The sequence below is a fragment of the Juglans regia genome, chromosome 4 (genome assembly GCF_001411555.2).
Source record: "Juglans regia cultivar Chandler chromosome 4, Walnut 2.0, whole genome shotgun sequence".
In the NCBI taxonomy this organism is placed as follows: domain Eukaryota; kingdom Viridiplantae; phylum Streptophyta; class Magnoliopsida; order Fagales; family Juglandaceae; genus Juglans; species Juglans regia.
In genome coordinates, this window is record NC_049904.1 from 25,138,924 (window position 1) to 25,160,590 (window position 21,667).

Here is a 21,667-nt window from a genome sequence, read left to right on the forward strand (position 1 = left end):
TCTTGGAGCAACGGCTAATGGTTCGAGATAGGGCTCACGGTGACTGGGTGGTTAGGATGCGGTGGTTGCGCTGTTTTCATGGTATTTCTGACGTGAGGCAGCACCTTGCAAGGTGGTTGAGCAGAGGAGAAAAGTTGTTGTCTAATTCGCGGAGGAGGGACGAGCGACAACGCTTTCCTTTTTGGCATGATCTTGTCTAGTTCGAGTGCGTGGGACAGGTTCCTGTTGAGAACACAGAGGTGCTGGGCCGTGGGGGCTGACTCGTGGTGGTTGGATGGTGGCATTTCCAGGTGCCTTGCGACTTAGTGCAGAGAAGATAGATAAATAGAGAGAGAGAGAGAGAGCATCTACAAGGTGAAGTGTATTGAGAAACCGAAATGCCTGGCATCGAAGGAGCACACGAAAAAAAAAAAAAGAGATGGTTACGTGCATGGGGGTAGCGGTTATCATGTAGTTGCCATGCTTAATGCGGGGAACCTCTTATACGTGCGGAGTGGGAAGAGAAACGGTTGGGAGAACCAAAAAAAAAGGCACACGATGAAAAGAGGACAAGTGTGCATATCAGAAACAACAAATAAAAGAAATCGTTGTGTAGGAGAAGGAAAGACGTAGGGAAAAGAGAGTTCAATGTAGAAGGGAAAACAAGGGCATCGAGGAAGTAGTTGTGAGAAACTGAAGTGAGGGAAAGAGCAAAGATTTGGAACCGAAATAGCGTGGGGGTTTAATTAGTGTTGTGGCTGCATAAAAAAGGGAGAAATGGGGACAGAAAAAGGAAGATAAACGTACATGTCCCATGCACGAGTGCAATGCATTCGACTTTAACCTAAGGGCTTTGGATCCATCTCGAGAAAAGAAAAGGCCCTACGTCTTGATAGTATATGAACTAAAAATAAGAATAAATATAATAAAAATTTAAAGAAAATATTGAATGCGAGCTTTGTGCAAGGCCTGAGTGTTACATTTACCGAATATTCAATTCCCATGGAGGAAAATTTGGAGGAATAAGGCGCCTCCCAAAGGGGTCTTTTTCACTTGGACGGAAACTCTGGACAAAATTTTGACAACCGATAATCTAGCGCCAGGTCGTTATTCTAGATTGGTGTTGTATGTGCAAGAAATCCGACGAGACAATGGAGCATCTCTTGTTACATTGCGAGACAGCTAGAGCCTTGTGGATTGAAGTGTTCAGCCGAGTAGAGTTAATTTGCGTAATGTCTGCCACAATGGTTGAGTTATTGGCTAGCTAGACACTTCCGAGAGGTTCCCCACAAATCAAAGCCGTGTGGAAGATAATATGCATTATGTGGTGTATATAGTAAGAGCGTAACGATCGGACATTCGAAGATAAGGAGCGGTCACTAGAGGTTCAATCTTTTTTTTCGTACTTTATTTCTATGGGCCATATCTATAGATTTTAATGGCCTAAATTTTCATGATTTTCTTGTTTCCACTACATCGACCTAAATAGGTCTTATCTCTTGTATACCATCTTGGGCTATGCCTATCTCTATTAATAATATCGTTTACTTATAAATAAATAAAAAGTTGACCGGCTGGTTTTTTATTCGATTGATCAATCAAGTGCAACTTTGTTGGAGAGAATGTATAAAAGGGATGAGGTGCTTATCGTGTTAAGAGGGATGAACAAAGACAAAGCACCAAGTCCAAATGGCTTCACAATGGCTTTCTTTCAGGCTTATTAGGACATTGTTAGGGAGGATGTCATGAAGGTTTTTCTTGAATTTCACTCATTACTGAAATTTGAGAAATAACTTAACGCTACATTCATCGCCCTTATTCCAAAAATGATAGGGTTAGTGGAGGTGAAAGATTTGCGTCCCATAAGTCTAGTGAGCAGGGTGTACAAGATCATTTTGAAGGTTATAGCTAATCGTTTGAGTGATGTTATGGAGAAGATCATCTCGAAGTCACAAAATGCTTTTGAAAAGGGAAGACAAATTCTTGATTTGGTCCTCATCCCTAATGAATGTTTGGAAAGTAGATTAAGAACCGGCGCTCCAGGTATTCTTTGTAAACTAAATATGGAGAACGCCTTTGATCATGTAAATTGGGATTTTTTGGTGTATATTCTTGGTAGGTAAGGTTTGGGGAGAGATGGTGTAAGTGGATTAAACATTGCATCACAATTGTCAGATTTTTGGTTCTAGTTAATGGTACCCCCGCGAGACTTTTTAATAGTTATCAGGGTTTGAGACAAGGGGACATTTTGTCTCATTACCTGTTTGTTTTAGTAATGAATGTGTTAAGTAGAATGTTGAAGGAGGCGGCAGATAGGGGCTTTATCTCGGGTTTTTCGGTGGGAGGTTCATCGAATGGTAGCATTAATGTCTCAAATCTCCTCTTTGCTGATGATACGTTGATTCTTTGTGAGCCGGATCTCGATCAAATTCGTTCATTGAGGGCTCTTTTGCTTTCTTTTGAAGTTGTCCCTAGCCTTAAGGTGCATTTATCGAAATCTGAATTGATTGATATTTTGGGCTGCAATGTGTCATCTTTGCCTATGAAGTATCTTGGTCTTCCCTTGGGGGTCCCTTATAAACCCAAGGCAATGTGGGATAGGATTATCGAAAAGATTGAATATAGATTGGTTGGTTGGAAAGTGATTTATTTGTCCTAAGGTGGAAGAATCGCCTTAATAAAAGTACTTTATTCTAACATATTTTCTATCTTTATTTCCTTTGCCTACGGGGGTGGCTAATAGAATGGAAAATATTTTTCGTGCTTTCTTGTGGGGAGGCTTAGAGGATGAGAAAAAATTCCATTTGCTTATTTGAAGATCTAGGAGTTAGAAAGCTTGTATTATGTGGTGTATTTGGATGGAGAGGAATGAGAGGTGCTTTGAAGATAGAGAGAGAACAACAGCGGAGCTTCAGAATTTTTTTCTACGCACTTTACTCCTATGGTTTTCAGCTATTGTCCTTAATGGAAATAATGTGCATGATTTCTTATCTTTAATGTAGTTCTTTTAGAATGTATTTAGGCATTTTCTTTTGTATACTCCCTGTGTACATGGGCTATGACTATCTTTCATTCATATCAATGAAACTTACTTCTTACTTATCAAAAAAAAAAGGAGTTAGAAAGCTGAGATTTTTTTTTTTTTAATTAGCACCAGGTGTCTGAGAATTTTTAATAAGGCACTTTTTGGGAAAATGGTTGTGGTTGTATCATTCGGTAAGGGGATGCTCTTTGGAGGAATGTTGTTGTATCATGGTTGTATCATTCGGGAAGGGGATGCTCTTTGGAGGAATGTTATTGATGTTAAATATGGGAGTATTTGGGGAAGTTGGTGCTCAAATGAAGTAAGAGGGGCGTATGGTGTGGGTGTGGAAATTTATCCGGAATGGATGGGGAGATTTCTTCAGAAATTTCAGATTTGAGGTGGGAAGGGGAACTTGGATCTGATTTTGGCATGATCTATGGTGTGGAGATGTTGCTCTGAAGAATGCTTTCCTTCTCTTTATAGGATTGCATTGGATAAGGATGCTTTTATGGCTGATTATATGGACATTTCTACTGGTTTTCTTCAGTGGTCTGTGAGGTTTATTAGAGCTGTTCAGGATTGGGAGGTGGGGGCTATTAATGAATTTTACAGTTTGTTATATGCACTGAATTTAAAGGTTGTAGGGGAGCATAGATTGCTTTGGATTCATCCGGAGAATAAGAATTTTTTGGTCAGATCCTTTTATAAGGTAACATCAACCCATTCTTCTATTGATTTCCCTTGGAAGTGCATTTGGAGAAACAAAGTACCTCTCAAGGTTGCTTTCTTTGGCTGGTTGGCTTCCCATATTGAAATTCTTTTTTGATAAGTAATAAGAGATTTTATTAATGCAAGTAGATAGGCATAACCCAAGTACACATGAAGTATACAAAGGAAACACCTAAATAAAAGCTATGAACTAGGGACTAGCCAAGTCTAAAAAAGAAGCATTTAAAATATCCCCATTCAGTACAAGAGTTTTCGCCCAAAAGCAAGGAGTTCGAAAGAAAAACTCTAAATTCTCCCAACGAACGTTCTCTGTCATCAAAATAGCTCCATTCCTTTCTAGCCATAAACACCACATTAAACATAGAGGAATCATCTTCCAAATATCAGCAATATGATGGCTGCCCATATATCCTTTCCAACAAGCAAATAGATCTACCACTCTTTTGGGCATCACCCAAGCTACACCCAACCTGCTGAAAATCTCATCCCAAATAGTCTTCGCCACATCACAATGCAAAAACAAATGATCAACCAACTCCCCATCTTTCTTGCACAAGTAACACCAGTCCAAGCAAATTATACCTCGCTTCCTCAAATTATCCGTTGTCAGGATCTTCCCAAGAGACACCAACAAACAGAAAAAAGCAACTTTAGTTGGAACCTTGGATCTCCAAATACACTTCCAAGGAAATTGGTTGATACAATGGCATGTCCGCACTTTATTATAAGAACAAACAGAAAAAATTGAATTTCCAGCATGTTTCCACAGCATTCTATCATTCCTCCTGCACCATTTTTATGTCATACAATCTACTGAAAAAGACAGTAACAATCGACACTTCCCATGTTTTTTTGATCGGTCACAATCGAGACTTCCTATGTTGAAATTCTGATTATCGATAAGCAGAGAAAGCGCGGCATTATTATAATGGATTGATGTTTTATGTGTAAAAGAAATGGAGAATCGGTGGACCACCTTCTTCTTCATTGTGATGTGGTTAGGGCTTTATGGGATTAATTTTTACTAGGCTTGGTATTGCATGGATAATGCTTACGAGGGTCGTAAATCTTTTCTCTTGTTGGAGAGGATTTCGGGGCAATCGTCAAATTGCAGCTGTTTGGAAGATGGTGTCATTATGACTTATGTGGTGTACTTGGAATGAGAGGAATGGTCGTTATTTTACAATAGGGAACGTTCGATGGGAGAGTTTAGAGATTTTTTCTTCCATACGTTGTTACTTTGGGCTTCGGCTATTGTATTGAATGGGACTAGCTTTAATGACTTTTATGCTGTTTGTCATAGCACTTAGCTTGTAATTAGGTGTTTTTCTCTTATATACTTCATGTGTACTTGGACTATGCCTAATTATGTGGATTAATAAATTCTTCTTACTCATCAAAAAAATATATCACTCTAGATCTTAACTCTAATTTGCCTACTCAGAATATCAAAATATGATGTTGCAAAAAAAAATCCCCCCAAAGACATGAAGTGAGCATAAAAGGGAATTGAAAAACACGCAACCCTTTACACAACCATGTTTTAAATGAAATGTATTTTTGTAAAATAACCTATAAAATAATTATAAAAGTATCATTGTGCCAAAATACTCTCATTTAGTTGTGAAAGAGTTGTGTGAAGGGTTGTTTATCTATCATTATTCAACCATTAAAATCATTACCTATCAATAATACATTGATAGACAAAACAATTTGAAAGTAAAAGATATGGGTAATTTTTTTTTTTTTTTTTTTTATAAGTAAAAAGCTGTAAAAGATATGGGTAATTGAGGAAAGGAAAAGAGCATTACAAATTGATAAGGCGGCCATTAAGAGCTTTGCATTCTTGAATAATTTCATCCTCATCAAGAAGCTCCTCCAATGTAAAATTTTCCTTATCCAAAATAGTCTCCACCTGCAATGAGAATATATCAAGCACAGATAAGATAGAAAAATAAGAAGCATAATTTACTAAAACATTCACAAAATATATATATATATATTACCTCCTAAATTAGCAAAAAGTGTGTCATACAAGGAAGGCCAGGAAAAATCTTTTTTTTTTTTATCAGTAAAAAAGAGATATTATATATATGAATGAAATAAACGTAATCCTTGTACACGGGACGTATACAAAGGAACTCCTAAAGACAATCTAAAGGCTAATTAAAGACAAGAATTCCTGAACATTGTCCCTATTTAATACAATATTGGAAAACCAACACATTAGAGTGTGGAGAAAAAAATTCTTCAACTCAGTACTTGTGCATTCCTTATCTTCAAAACAACGGGCATTCCATTCCGTCCAAATACACCACATAATACACAGCGGGATCATCTTCCACACTGCTGCCACTTGATTGCAACCTTGCAGCTTTGACCAACATCCCAACAAATCCACCACCCGCATAGGCATAACCCAGGCAATATCAACTCTCAGAAAGATCTCATCCCACAACACCCTTGTTACCTCACAATGTAGTAATAGATGGTCCACAGATTTTCCATTCTTCTTACACAAATAGCACCAGTCCAATACTATGCATCCTCTTTTCCTCAAGTTATCCGTGGTCAGTATCTTCCCAAGAGCTGCACTCCAAACGAAGAAAGCTACTCTAGGGGGCACACGAGCCCTCCAAATATTCTTCCAATGGAACGGAGTAATCTCAAGTCGTGTTGTCAGGAAAAATCTCTCAACAGAAAACTAGCAGCAAGCAAAGATGATTTCATAAAATCATCCCAACCCTCCCAACAGAGGCATAGTAAATGGTATAAGCACAGCCAAAACCAGTAAAGCCACACCAGCAGTCAATCTAGCTTTCAGTATTGGCATGGCAATACTATTGAGGATGTTGCTGAAGCACCGGTACAACCACATAATCAAAGAGTAATACTGCACTGCCAGTGCCTCAATTTCAGTATCTAGCTATCAAATTGAAGAGACTCGATAAGAACGGGAGTATCAAATGATAAAAGTATTACCAACAAAGGTCTCTCATTCTGAAAGAGTAAAATGCCCAGTTTTATTTGTATGCAGGAGAATGCTCATATGCTCATTCGTATGCTCTCAGCATGACAGGTCAAAGTTGGGTCATTTGAATGAAGAGCTGCTACCTACTCTATAGGTGTTCCAAGCCATAACCCTTTAGCCACTCTCCTTCACTTCATAGTAAAATCATAGATGGTCTCCTCTTCCTTAAGACCTCTAATCATGTCATGGGTATCTCCAAGTATATTTACCATCAACATTCCATTAAAGGCATCACAAGTTATAGCTAGGCCGAAAGTGTAATCCCAATAGGCTTATCCTACTTATCCAAAAACTCCTACATTACATTGTATCATCTATAGCTCCCACTTATGATCAACAAACACTTCATCCTAAAAAGGCTTCATAATATCATCTCAGCCCATTGAAAACTATTCTCATCCATAACCAAAGGTAAAAGACATAAACTCAAGATTGCTCCCTTCAGTTAATAAAACAAACAGAAAAGAAACCAATGTAGAAAGTTTTTCTATAATTAAGTCCGTCCCCACTTATAATAGATATCATACCCAGATGATGGGTCAATAAAATTATTTCAGTACGAGGAGCATAATTGAAATTCACAATTCTCTTTCTTCGTTTTTGTGTTTCTTTGTGGTCAAATTATAAGTATCAATCCCCAGCTAACTTATCAAAAAAAGATTCAATATCCAACTAAGATGTATGGGTTCTTCAAAGTTACTGTTATAAACATTTCATATATTATATCCAACATATATGCCAGGGATACGACAGAAATATAAATTGGATACATATCTAAAATTTTGAAAAGAAAATGTTAGTTTTATCAAGATATGGGGCATACATTGTTTTTATGTACTTATATTAATATTTGAAAATGAACTTCTATTTCAGTACCTATCGAAAAAATCAAGATATGGGATAAACTTTTGATGATTCTTAGAAAGGAGGGGTCTAAAACAATGTATGGGATTCCATGTTTTGGAAAGCTGGAAATTAAGAACGTTCAATATTTCAAATTTATATGTATTTCAAATTGACATAGTGCATGGTCTGTTTCAATGGCTTTGTTTATGGATTCCACATAAGTGCTTCACAAAATTCCAAATTATACAGCCCGTCCATTTCTAGCCCTTCTAATTTGAGAATAGATTATTTACACATAGATTTGCATTCTTCTCTCAATTTGTTAAATTGTGGTGTCACTCCGAGAAAGAGAAAGGTTCGCTTAGAAATTCATTCCATCACATTCAGACTGTCAATTTAACTTAGTTTAATAAAAGCTTTAATTATCGATAATCCCTAATAAAGTGTTGAGGAAACTCAGGAAAGATAGGGACACAAAGAATAGAATTTCTTTTAATCTAATGCCCAGATTAGGGAAGGTAGAACAAAATAGTTATGAACTGGGGATTGCTTTTTGGTCCAAAACAACAAATAAACTCAATCCACAAATTCAGTTTATAAATCGCATCCTACATTTTATCAACAGTCAAACAAATAACTATCCCAATCCACAACAATTAGCAATATCTCATTCAATTTAATATGCATTGCGTGTACATGTAGAATGGACGAAATAAAACAAAACCCCGATCCGAGAACTCACAGGAGACGTAGTGGACAACCCCGCCATACGCCAAAACATTCTGAATTCTACGGTGAAATCCCCTCCACAGAACGAAACGGACTCGGATCTGCGGCCTCGGGAACCCTAGCGCAGCCGTCTCGCCAAACTCCCAAAAAATCTTGGATTCAGCGAAAGCCGACCGACGAGAGCGCAGCAAACGATCGAAACGAAACCCGAACAATCTGAACCAAGCGGATTCCAATAACTTGCGTATTGGATTTGGATCAAAATCCACCTCACGGCACAAGAGAAATAAATAGAGAAACCCAAAAAAAAAAAAAAAGCAAAAAAAAAAAGAAGAAGAAGGAAAAGAAGCAGCAGCTGCAACCGCAGGCTTGAGGGACGAGACTCGAGAGATTAATTGGCCAAAAAAAATGAATAGAGAACGCAGTGTCGTAGGTCTGAAAAAAAATATATAAATATATTATTTATATATACGGATAAGTTAATTTCTTCGTATAAATTAACAAAATATTTTATATTATTTTATTAATTTATATGATAATTATCTATTTATAAGTCTACGTCCATAACAAATTTAATAAAATATTTATGACATTTGAAATATAAAATTCAAATTTTATAAATCAAATTTTATCATATTAGTTATATAAATATTGTACTCTACAAATCGACTTTAAAATATAATAATTTTTATTATATATAAATAAATAATACTACTATTCCTTCTTAATTTGTACTCTCATGGTTCATATATTTATTTATTTATTTTCATAATGATTATAGAAGTGACTATTAATATTTTTTTATTTTTTAAAAATATTTAAAATAAAAATTTTAAAAAAATATAATTTACACTAGGCGACATAATGAGTGAGCATCTGCTGGCGGTAGAGTAGAATCGCTCTATATAAATATATATATATATATATATGATTAATGCTAGATACAGTCATAATGTATGCAAGTTTCACACACTTATTTTAAAAAAAAAATAGAATCTATTATTAACAAATAATTTTTTTAATAATAACTTTAAATATTATATATATATATATATATATATATATATATAATTAATGAGGTTGTAATAGCTAATTTGGGTATCCGCCGCAGTTATGTTTCATAGGGTGCAAGTTGGTTTTAACGTTGGAGACTTGCTGTCCACTTGCTTTGAAATCGCATCACAAGTTCTTATTGCCTTTCTAATTATTTTATTTTCCTTCCATTTATATTCATAGGAACAAGATAATGGTATTAATTATACATTGTAATAAGCAGGACAATGATATGTGTCCACTGCTTTATTTAAGAAAATAATTATTACACAAACACCACAAGGGAAATGCCAGAGCTAAAGGGGAAAGGGCATTGGCCCATTGGGTACAAGGTAAAAGGCCTTTTATTTACTATGATCCTTCCTAGTTTCATTACAACAACAAGAAGCCAAGCTCTTCTTTAAAATTAAAATACAAATACAAATCATTTATAAGGCCGCTTGTTAATAGGAAAATAGATTATACAATTTTAGAGAATATAAATTATGTTTAATATCTTAAGAAAATAGTGAGACACACAAAATTCACATGAAAAAATTAATTTTTTATGGTTAGCTCCACTCTTTTAAAATTAATTGAATGGAACACGTACACTTTAATACTATGTTTAAAATTACTCTTATTAATATAAACGTCAACAATCATAAAAAAATATTTATGATTTTACAATTTTATAGAATAGATTCTATTATGAGTATTGTGTTTATACATCAACTTATTAGTAGTGAGACTTGATTAAATGAGCACGAGAGAGGGGAATTAAAGCATTAAGAATGTGTGGGTGATCAATTTAAGTAGGGGTGGGCGGAGGGTCCCGCACCCTTTCCACCCGCCCTCAACCCTCCGGCCCCTACTTGGGCCAGGGACCTTGTCTGTCAGTGCGGGTTGCGCGAGGGCGAAGTTCCAACTGTACTTTCTCCCATCTAATCTCACACACACACACACACACATATATATATATATATAATATATACTTATATAAAATGACACCACTTTAGGTATCCCCAAAACATCTAATCCCTAAACTCCATGGATAGTAAGGTCTCGTTTGGTTACGCAGTTTAGATTAAATGTTTTGTTGAAATTTGAATAAAATATTGCCATAATATAATTTTGTTTTGAGATTTGAAAAAGTTTAATTGTTTATTATATTTTATGTGAGAGTTTTGGAAAATTGTAATGATTATACGAGATGAAATAATTTGATTTTATGTAACCAAAACAGTCCTTAGTCAAGTCCAAATACTAGCGTTAGTGCTAATTCCCCTACCCCTACACCCTATGGGTCCAGTAAAGAAGAAACAAGTTTCAATTGTGCAAACTCATTTCACCAATTTAGAGGGTGGTGACACTAATGACCCACAATCTAAGTGTAACCATTATGGTAAGGTGTATGGATGACACTATAAAAGATATGGTACATCCCAATTAAATGTCCACTTAGAAGAATAATGTAAAAAGAATCCAATTAGACATTCTTTACAATAAATGAGTTAATCTATATTAGAGATTGAAAGAATGACGGATTTGAGTAGTGGGGGTAATGTTTAAAGGATATGCAAAGTATAATCTGGATGAGTGTATGAGACACCCAACTCGTATGGTCATAATAGACGAGCTACCCTTTCGATATATGGAGGGTGAAGGATTCCAGCATATTCTAAGTATTTAAAACCTAGGTTTAACCTTCATTCTCACCATATTGTGAGAAATAATATTATTAAATTATAGGTGTACTTAGAGAATTGTTGAGAAACAAAATGAGGGGTTAGAGAGTTTGTCTCACCATCGATATATGGACACCGATCTAAAATTTGAATTATATATCTTTAACGGCCTATTTTGTAGATCTTGATTGGCAATTAAACAAAAAATTCCAAATTTTGTTTAATTGACAATCCCAAGGGTGAGACTGTTGGAAAGATCATAATACATGAGTGAGAGTTGGAGTGGGTTGTGATAATAACGATTGACAATGCCTCTTTTAATGATATTGCTTTGGAGTATCTTAATAATAAGCTTAGAAATAACAATAAGTCAATTATTAGTGGTGAATGTTTGCATGTGAGATGTGCTGCACATTTATCAAATATTATTGTAATCGATGGTTTGAAATATATGACTGATTTGGTTGCAAGAGTTAAAAGTGCACTGATGTTTATGGATATTCACCGACTAGACTTGATTAATTCAATTTGTTGTGAGGGTTGTGAATATTAAATGCAATAAGAGGTTGTGTCTTGATTTTCATACAATATGGAACTTAACCTTTTTTATGTTGGAGGCATTCCAAGAGTATAAAAAGACCTTTGACTTATTGGGTGACAAGGACATGCAATATGTCAAACATTTTGACGATGATGAGAGATTAGACAAGCCTAAAGATGATGACTGAAATGTAGTAGGGATTTTTGTAGAATTATGAGGCTTTTCTACGAGATCACAAATACTTTTTTCAGATCTTTATACGTTACATGTAATGAATATTGTCAACAAGTGTGCAAGGTAAAAGAAAAATTGAATGAAATGTGCGAGAGTGATCAAAGTAGGCCGTGGGATATGACAATGAGCATGCAGATTGACTATGAGAGGTATTTGAAAGATTTGAGTAGGATTGACATTTTCTTATACGTGGCTATTGTTATTAACCCCAATATAAAATTGATGGCATGGTGTATGTCTTGAAAATGGTCAATGAGAAACCACGAGTGGATCATATTGCGGTAAGAAAACCCTTAGTAGTTGGCATATTTGATTTGAAATATAAATTTTAAAATTTGAATATTATAAATTAAATATTATTATTTAGTTGATATAAATGATATATTCTACACGCCAACTTTATAATATTCAAGATTTTTAACTAATGGAGATATCTATAATGCATGTGAATTGACCAAGCAAGCAAATAAGAAAAATGAAAAAATAAATCTGAGATAACTTATAGACTATAGTAGGAGTATAGGAGAATTTTTTTCACAATCACCTAGGCTAGGTTTGGATACTAAAACCATATCAACCTATCCCATCTCATCATTATAATTTTAACAAATTTTCACATAAAATACAATAAATAATTGAGAAAATCTTCAAGTTAGTATATCTGTTTTTGGGCTGAAAATTGCCTCCAATAAGAGCCGGCCATGTAACCCACCTATTTCACTAATAATGGGATGCAACACACCGAATAAAAAAAAAAAAAAATTCTACTGACTCTCACCCTACTCTACCTCTCATATTGAAGCCCTCTGTCTGTTCTCTCACCCTCGTCGAACTACGTGGTGGTCGCCCTCCTCTCTCTCTCTCTCTCTCTCTCTCTCTCTCTCTCTCCTTACCCTCGTCTTTCTCTCTCTCTCTCTCTCTCACCCTCGTCAAATTCAAATGGATTATGGATTTAGAGTTTTTTGACAGTGGTGCCATATGGTGGCTGTGGGTGCTGACGAAATGCGTGGTGGCTGACTGGTTGGTATCGGGCTGCCTGCCTTTGGCGTCGAAATGGTTGTGGGTGGCTGTGGCTGCGTTGGGCTGCTGCGGTTGGAGTCGGAATGGCTGTGGGTGGCTGTTGCTGGCATTGAAATGGTTGTGGGTGGTTGTGGAGTGGGCTGCTGGCGTGAACACACAAGAAGGGCAGTAATGGCTGCAACGGATATAGCAAAAAATAAGTAAAAGATGTAGGGTATATGTACTAATGTTCTGATGTAATGATCTTCATTGTGTTATAGTGTATAAAGCTGACGTGTCAAGATTTTATTGGTTGCTAATCTAAAGGCTAAACTAGTCAGTACCGCTCCAAAGCGAAACTCTAAACAATTTAGCTTTTTCAAATTTTAAAACAATAAAATATTTAAAAAAATATTATAATAATATTTTATTCAATTTTTAATTTTCATCTAAAATCATATCATATATTCTCACTATCCAAACTGTTGATCAGGCCAAAAAAAATAAAATTAGAGAGTTGATAAATTAGTATTGTTTAAAAAATAAAAATTATCTTATAAAAATTGTTTATTTTTTATTTTTTTAAAATTTTATAAAATATTTTTTATCTATTATGTTTGGATAGTAAAATATTTTCAAGTATTTTATGAATAATAGTAAAAATAATGATATAATATTAAATAATATTGAAAAGTAGATAAAAAGTAAAATCTTAGTTGAAAAGTAGGCCAAATTTTTTTTGTTATTATAAAATAAATCGGATTGGTAAAGTAAAACCATAGCTAAAACGTATGAATTTACCAAAAAGACAAACAAATCGATCACCAGTATCGCCATAAGAAACAAAATACAAAATAGTAACCCTACTTCAACCGATCCCAAAACTAACACCAATTCGATTCAAACCCCTCTTCTCATTGCCACACAAAATCCCTTATTCAAACCCCAAAACTCGACTTTTCTCTAAATTATTATCTTTTTAGCTCAATTGGTTATCAACTTATCGCATTTAACAGCGTAGATTGGATTGGAATTCTAGGCTTCTCAGCGATCTGAAAATTACTAGAGAGAAAGAGAGAGGGGCGCAGGTGTCGAAATGCTAGGTGGGTTGTATGGAGACCTCCCTCCACCGTCTTCCGCGGACGAAGAGAAGCCCAGCAACTCCAACGTGTGGTCGAGCAGTGCCAAGATGGCGCCGCCGACCCTCCGCAAGACCTCTTCGATCTTCTCGCCGCAGACGATTTTAAAGTCCCAGAACAAGCCCAAGGTCGTTAATTCGTCGGCGGCTGCGAAGAGCGGTTTGTCATCGCCTGCGCCGCCGCCGCCTCTGACTTCGGTGTCAGTTATACCGGATGGAGTGGCGCAACCGGCATTGGTTGGCGTGACTTCGACGGTGATAGAGGAGTACGATCCGGCGAGGCCCAATGACTATGAGGAGTACAAGAGGGAGAAGAAGAGGAAGGCGATGGAGGCTGAGGTGAGGAGGGAGCTCGAGAGGCGGCGGCAAGAGGAAGAGGAAGAGAGGGAGAGGAGGGAGAAGGAGAGGAGGGACCGGGAGAGGGAGGAGAGGGAAAGGGAGAGGGATTATGACGATTCGCGGTTGAACATCTCGGGTGAGGAAGCATGGAGAAGGCGTGCAGCAATGAGTGGAGCAATGCCAAGGTCGCCCTCTCCGCCGAGTAATGGAGACGGATTTACAATTGGGAAGTCGGAGACAGTTGGTTTGGGCGTTGGTGCTGGCGGGCAAATGACTGCGGCGCAGAGGATGATGGCGAAGATGGGGTGGAAGGAGGGGCAAGGTCTTGGAAAACAAGAACAGGGTATTACTACTCCTTTAATGGCCAAGAAGACGGACCGAAGGGCTGGAGTGATTGTAAACGCTAGTGAGACCAAGCAGGATAAGAAGGCGAAGAGCGTCAATATTAATGGCCCCCCCACGCGCGTTTTGCTGCTTAGAAACATGGTATGCATATCTATCTAACTTCTCACGGCAGCTTGGTGTGGAACGTTTGGAGCTTCAATTTATTTCATTTATTTTTCTGGGCATCTTAGATGCATATTTTCGGTGAAGATACAAAAAGGTTATGGTTAACAAATGTGCGAATCTTAAGAAGGATTTTATCATATATTTGATTGATTTTTTTATTGTGGTTGTTTCTAATTAACGCCAATGCTAATAAAACCAACTTTTTAGTTGGTACTATGAATAATTGTTGTTTTCAAGCTTCTTTTTGGTTACTGATTCACTTCCTGCGTTAATTTATATCAATTTTTTGTGTGCTTATTTCTTGCATTAAGAGGATGCTTGGAGAATGAGGCGATATGAGAATTTTGTGAATAGTACTGAAATAGTGGTGAAATGGTTTAGGTTAAAATGTTTTATTGGGTTTTGCGAAATGAGAGAAAAAGTTGAATAAAAAATATTATAAAGTTAAAATATTGTTATAATATAATTTTTTAATATAATTTTTGTCCTGAAGTTTGAAAAAATAGTATTATTTTGTGTTTTGTTTGGAATTTTGAGAAATTTGTAATGATTAGATATAAAAGTTGAAGATTTGAAATTAAAAAGTGTGTGTTTGAGAAAAAAATTATGAGAATTTTTTTTTGATAAGTAAGAAAATTTATTGATCCTCATAATTAGGCATATATCAAGTACACAAGTAGTATACAAGAGAGAAATACCTAATTATAGCCTATGAACAAAGAAAGAAGCATATATGTCATTAAAATTAACCTCATCTAGTACAATAGCCTTAGCCCAAAGTAACAAAGATTGGAAAAATAGGTCTCTAATTCCCTCCAATGAGAGTTCTCTATTTCCAAAACATCTTCCATTCTTTTCATTCTATATACACTACATAAGACATAGGGGTACCATTTTCCAAAACTCTGCTATTTGGCGATTTCTCCGTATGCCGCACCAACAAGCCAAAAGATCCACCACCTCTTTGGTATCACTCAAGCAATGTCCGGCGTTGCAAAGATTTCATCCTGTAGAGCCTTCGCCGCATCACAATGGAGAAGTAGATGGTCCTTCAATTCGCAATTCCTTTTGCACATGAAGCACCAATCTATTATGAAAAAGCCGCATCCTCCTCAGCTTGTTTGTGGTCAGACGTTACCCGTGAGAGGCCAGCCAACCACAAAAAGCAACTTTTAGGGGCACTTTGCACTTCTAAGTGCGCTTTCAAGGGAAAGTAGTAGAAGGATGGGTAGACAAAGCATTGTACAAAGATATAATAGAGGAGTTTTTGTTCCCGGGGTGTATCCACAGCAGTTTGTCCTCCACACCACACTCCAAACTCAATGCATACAAGGTGTTGTAGAAGTAAAAAATGTCTCCCACTTCCCAATCTTGAACTGATCTGATAAATGATACATTCCACTGCAGCAGGCCATTCGAAGAGTCCATGTAATCAGCAACAGATCCTTATGCAGTGCAATTCTAAAAAGAGAAGGAAAGGCCTCCTTGAGAGCAACATCACCACACCAAACATCAACCCAGAATCTGACCCTTGTTCCACCCCCGCCACAAATGTGAAACTACGAATAAAATCCTCCCAGCCCTTCCTAATGGATTTCCATACACCCACACCATATGATCCACGCACTTCATTAGATATCCAGCCTCCCCTAATGCTGTCAAATTTAGCTTTAACCACGGTCCTCCATAAAGCGTCACTTTCTTGGTAGTACCGCCACAACCATTTCCCGAGTAAAGTCTTATTGAAAATGCTCAAATTTCTAATCCCGAAGCCCCCACAAGATAGGGGGTACAAATCTTGTCCCATTTAATCAAATGAAACTTTTTCTCGTCTCCCAATCCACCCCACAAGAAAGCACGGAATAATCTTTCCATCCTATTAGCAACACCAGCCAAAATTGGGAATAAAGAAAGATAGTACGTAGGGGGGTTAGATAGCGTACTCTTAATAAGAGTGATTCTTCCCCCTTTAGATAGATACATCATTTTCCAACCAGCTAATCTATTCTCAATTTTTTCGGGAACACCATCCCCATATTACCTTGGATTTATGAGAAGCTCCCAAAGGAAGACCAAATTACTTCATAGGCAAAGAAGAAACCTTGCAACCCAAAATTTCAGCCAAGTCTCTGATGTGATCTACCAAGCCAACGGGTACCAGTTCAGATTTAGGCAAGTTCACCTTGAGACCAGAAACAACTTCAAAACAAAGTAAAGGGAGCTCGCAATGAACAAATTTGATTTGGGTCCGGCTCACAAATAATTAAGGTGTCATTGGCGAAGAGAAGATTAGATACATTGACGCTCCCAAATGAAGTACCACTTGCTGAAAATCCAGACAAACAATGACCCATTTAGGAGAAATTTTGAGATGAGATGTGTTTCCCAAACAAGCCCCAAGTCTCATCAGGTCATTCATTGTGTGTAATAGTTAATATATTGACCTAGATGCTCAACTAGAGGGAAGTCCAAAGGGAGGGCATTGTGAAATTTTAGTTCTAAAGGAGGAAATAAGAGGTTGGGGTTGGGTTTTCGGGTAGCGTTTTAGTTCTACGGGAAACAAGGGGTTGGGGTCAGGCTTAGTATATTTTGGGTTGTTTTTCACGGGTTTTTTGGGTCATTGGGGGTCAATGGGCAATGTGTTTTCTTGTATACATCAGTGTACTTGGTTATTCCTTTTTGATATATATAATATTTTTACTTATAAAAAATAAATAAATATATCGACCTAAATAAGTCTTATCTCTCGTATACCATCGTGTGTACTTGGGCTATGCCTATCTCTTTTAATAATATCGTTTACTTAAAAAAAACAGTTAATATATATGACGAAGCGGAAGTATCAACCATTTGTTTGGGCGTGGACCCAAGTATAGTCTTTAAAAAAAATCCTTAAAAATGACTTTTTAAGGTTTTTTATAAGGTAGTCTGTATACAAAGTAATTTTGCCCCACAAAAAAGTATTTTTATAGTTTTGCTCCCCAAATTAAGTTTTCTGATTCTGCCTCAAAATTTGTTGCTTCATAGTGAAATAGTGAGGGCCTTGTGGGTCTTGATCTTTCAACTTTTTGGGATTGAAATGTGATGACTCAATGGGTGGCAGAGTTATTGGCTGCTTGGAGAGGTAAGCTGGGAAGTAACTTAGTGTAGAGGTATGAAGGATGGCTCTTTTGTGCATAATGTGGAGTATTTGGAAGGAATGTAATGTTTGCAACTTTGAAGATTGGGAGAAACATTGCTAGAGTTAAAAACCTCTATGCTCAAATATTTGTAGGTTTTCATAATTATTGTTCTCCTTCCTTTCCTTAACTAGGTATTCTGTTTTGAATACACCCTACGTACTTGAGTTGTGCCCTGAGCAGTTTTTAATTTAATGTTACTTATGTGAAAAAAAGAAACATTTTTTTTAAAGTAAACAAGAAAACAGTTATTTATGTCAGAAAGTACTTTTAACTATGATGCTCTAAGGGGCGATCTCTTGATAAAATAATTGTAGTTTAAATGTTACCCTCAGTCATAATAATATGTTTAGTTTTTTGGTTCCAGATACCATATCTTTTCTTCATAGGGTACACTTGCTCACAATTTTGTGTCAAGGTAATATTTGCAGTTGTCAACAAGTGTTGTCTATTGTCAAACTATAGGTTTATTGACTGGTCCAGAGTAATCTTAATGGTCAACACGTAGACAATTCCTTTACCTAGCCAGACACCATGAAATTTATCTTGGTCATAGGCAGATAATTCGTAGTTTCATAGGATATTCATGTTGTTCTCACGTGCTTAGGTGTGAATCTGTAGCATCATGCCACCATTGATACATAGTGCTGGCAAGCTATTGTTTATGCTGATATTTGAGATAAGGATTTTTGTAGCGTTGCTTAGGAAGAAGAGGGTTAGTAAAAAGAGGGAGGGTCGGGTTAGCATTCTTGCTAGGTTGGACTATAACCCTTTTGCCCAACCCAAATTTCATTTCTTCGTCATCATGACCAGAAAAGGTAGTTCGACTAGAACCCTCATCCTTTCTTGATTCTTCCATTAGATTAACTTTCATTTACTTGGGATTCAACCTATTCTTCATCCATTGATGTTAACTTTGTAAAATGGTCGTCCCCCATCCTCTTGGCATCCTGCAACTTATGTGGGACATCTTGCCCCATAATTAAAAATAGGCTGTGGGAAGAGGGCAGGAGTAGTATCTCAGATTAGAAGTGAGTTGCATAAAAATAAAATAAAAAAATGAAAAAAGAAGAAAGAAAATAAATAGTTATCAAAAAATAAATGCTTGGCCTATGAAGAATAAAAGGCTATTTCTTCAGCAATTAGAAATGTATGATTCTAAGCTTGAATTCTTTCTCTGACTCTCAGCTATTGATATAATTGGTCATCCAGGGGTTGCAAAAATTGCTTCCTTGTAGTAGGTATTGCGAATTTGAATGATTTGGACAAAGCATTATCGATAGCATTTTTAATTAGACTTACATGTGTTTTCAACATTAAAAAAAATCAGATCTTATACTACTATTTGTAATCATTGCTTTTGGCATATTCATAAGATTATTTGTTGTGAACTTATGTACCTCCAATTATTAACCCCTATTCTATAACCTTGTTGAGACTAGCATATGCTATGTAAGACATGGAAGGCAAGAGGGCATATTGTTTGAATGATTATATTTGAAGTCAGACGGAATCCTTAATTTCTATTGCATTGAACAAAAAAAAAAAAATTCGAATTCATTTACATGCAAACAAGTTTGATTTTTTATGTGCAAAAAGTTAATAGATTAATTTGCAATGTTACATGCTTAAACATATACTCAGGAGCTGTGAAAAATGGAAATAGTAGGAAATAAGATTGATATCCTGATATATTTGCCTTAGTTCCATGGAAAATAGAGTAATTTCTTTACAACAATGGTAAACTGACAACTTATATACAGCATAATGATAACAAATTAGTTTTTAAAAGTTTTCTTTGACTTTTGATTTAATTTTGATACGTTTGAATTTTAAAAAATATGTTATTTTATTGTAAAGTGGTAAAATAATTGTGGACCGATTGTTAGTCTATCAGTGCCCATTTCTTTATATATTCCACCAGTGACATCTGTGTATTTTCATTATCTAGCAGAGTTGGCATCTTCTAAAGTCACTGTCATTGTCACACATCTGGACAATAATGTCTTGGTTAATGATTCTATGGAGCTCCCACACAACTTATTAAATGATCATGCTTAGTTCATAAAATTTACAAGAAGAAAAGAACTGTCTTGTCTTGGTTTTGGGGAAATGTTAATTATTAAAGTACAGTTCAGAAACCGTCATCATTTTGTGTGCCCATTATGTGTGTGTGTGTGTCTGTTGTTTTTTATAATTTTTCCTTGTTTTCTGTTGATTGACTGATCTTTTGGATACGGAAACAATTATGATGAATACTCCATACAGAATGGGTCACAGTGGCTGGCACTTATTTTCTGCCGCCCTCACGCATAGGCAATGCTCTTGTATGACTAATCAAATTTTATGTACTGGTAAAAAAAAAAAACTTTTCTTCGGCCCCCTAGTTTCAAAACCTTGTTGAGGATCACCCCAGTACCAGCTGTGATATATTTTCCCAGCGACAGTTTCATTGGTTGTATCTTTTCTGTCTTTCCTTATTTCTTGTTTGGTGTTTTTATTTTAGGTGGGGGGACGGGCAGTGGAGGAGCGACAACTTTTTAATCTCTCTGAACTGATGACTTAGATACCAATCGATTTTAAACGTTCACTCAGTGTTCATTAATAGAAGTTGTTGTCTTAAAGACATATATGTTGTTTTTATAACTTCAATCTCAGTGATGCTCTTATGAAGATGAAGATGGCTAAGTATTTTGCTTTCTTCTTGAAGGTGGGACCGGGTGAGGTTGATGATGAGCTAGAGGAGGAGGTAGCATCAGAGTGCGCCAAGTATGGGACGGTAACCCGGGTTCTCATATTTGAGATAACAGAGCCAAATTTTCCACCCAATGAGGCAGTCAGAATCTTTGTTCAGTTTGAGAGACCAGAAGAAACAACCAAAGCACTTGTTGACCTTGATGGCCGATTCTTTGGAGGTAGGGTGGTTCGTGCCTCTTTCTATGAGGAAGAAAGGTTCGACAAGAATGAACTAGCTCCAATGCCAGGAGAAATCCCTGGTTTTTCATAAGTAAACTGAAAGTACAAGCCGAATGTCCCTTGTTTACAGAGGTTGTAATGGATATGATCCGCTTGGATTCGAATTGTGAATGATAATATGAGTTGAGCGGTATATGGTAAGTAAGTCGTGGCCTTCAAGCTTGGTAGCAACTGCCCCATCTCCTAGCTAAGGTCCAAGTGATGCGTGTAACTGAGACAAACAGTAGTTGCATTTTGCATGAGGAAATTGTTAAAGTCATATGAACAGCCAGAACAAATGTATCAGCTCTGATAAATGTGTATTGGGATTCAATTGTATGTCTTTGAAGGGTGAACTTGGTGCTTTTGATTTTGTTGGGGGTAAATTAGATAGCAAGTCATCAGGATGTCCTTAGATGTGTATGAAGAACTAACTTTTAATGGCTGATTGTGATTGCTAACGGTTCCTCATAGTCTATTTCTGCAGTCATTACTAAAATGCATTGGTTTAGTTGGTTATTATTATTCATTTTTATAAGTAATTGAAAATGTTATTAAAAATCACAAGGTTTTAGTTTATATAGGGAAAATGTCATTTTGCAGTCTAAACTGTTAATTGAAATCTACTCTAAACTACCTGCATCCTCTGTCGAGATGACTGGTTAAATTGTTTAAAATGGCATCAATAAAATTTATTAAAAGAAAAACGAATT

At 36.3% G+C, this 21,667-nt stretch overlaps 2 protein-coding genes across 3 annotated transcripts in view; one reads left to right on the forward strand and one right to left on the reverse strand.

Moving 5' to 3' along the window:
* The window catches only part of LOC109011213 (serine/threonine-protein phosphatase 6 regulatory subunit 3-like), a 29,999-nt gene extending 21,229 nt beyond the window's left edge, over positions 1-8,770 (reverse strand). For both annotated transcript variants that reach the window (XM_018992322.2, XM_018992321.2), the window contains exons 1-2: positions 8,353-8,770; positions 5,545-5,648 (exon numbers count right to left, since the gene is read on the reverse strand). In XM_018992322.2, the coding sequence (XP_018847867.2) occupies positions 5,545-5,648; positions 8,353-8,391 (143 nt within the window). In that variant the 5' untranslated portion in view covers positions 8,392-8,770. The remainder of the gene's footprint in view (positions 1-5,544; positions 5,649-8,352) is intronic.
* A 4,877-nt stretch (positions 8,771-13,647) lies between these two features.
* On the forward strand, positions 13,648-21,430 carry LOC109011212 (DNA-damage-repair/toleration protein DRT111, chloroplastic). The gene is made up of 2 exons (XM_018992320.2): positions 13,648-14,796; positions 20,710-21,430. The coding sequence occupies exons 1-2, from the start codon at positions 13,930-13,932 to the stop codon at positions 21,004-21,006; spliced, it is 1,164 nt and encodes a 387-aa protein (XP_018847865.1). The 5' UTR covers positions 13,648-13,929; the 3' UTR covers positions 21,007-21,430.
* Positions 21,431-21,667: the final 237 nt, after the last annotated feature.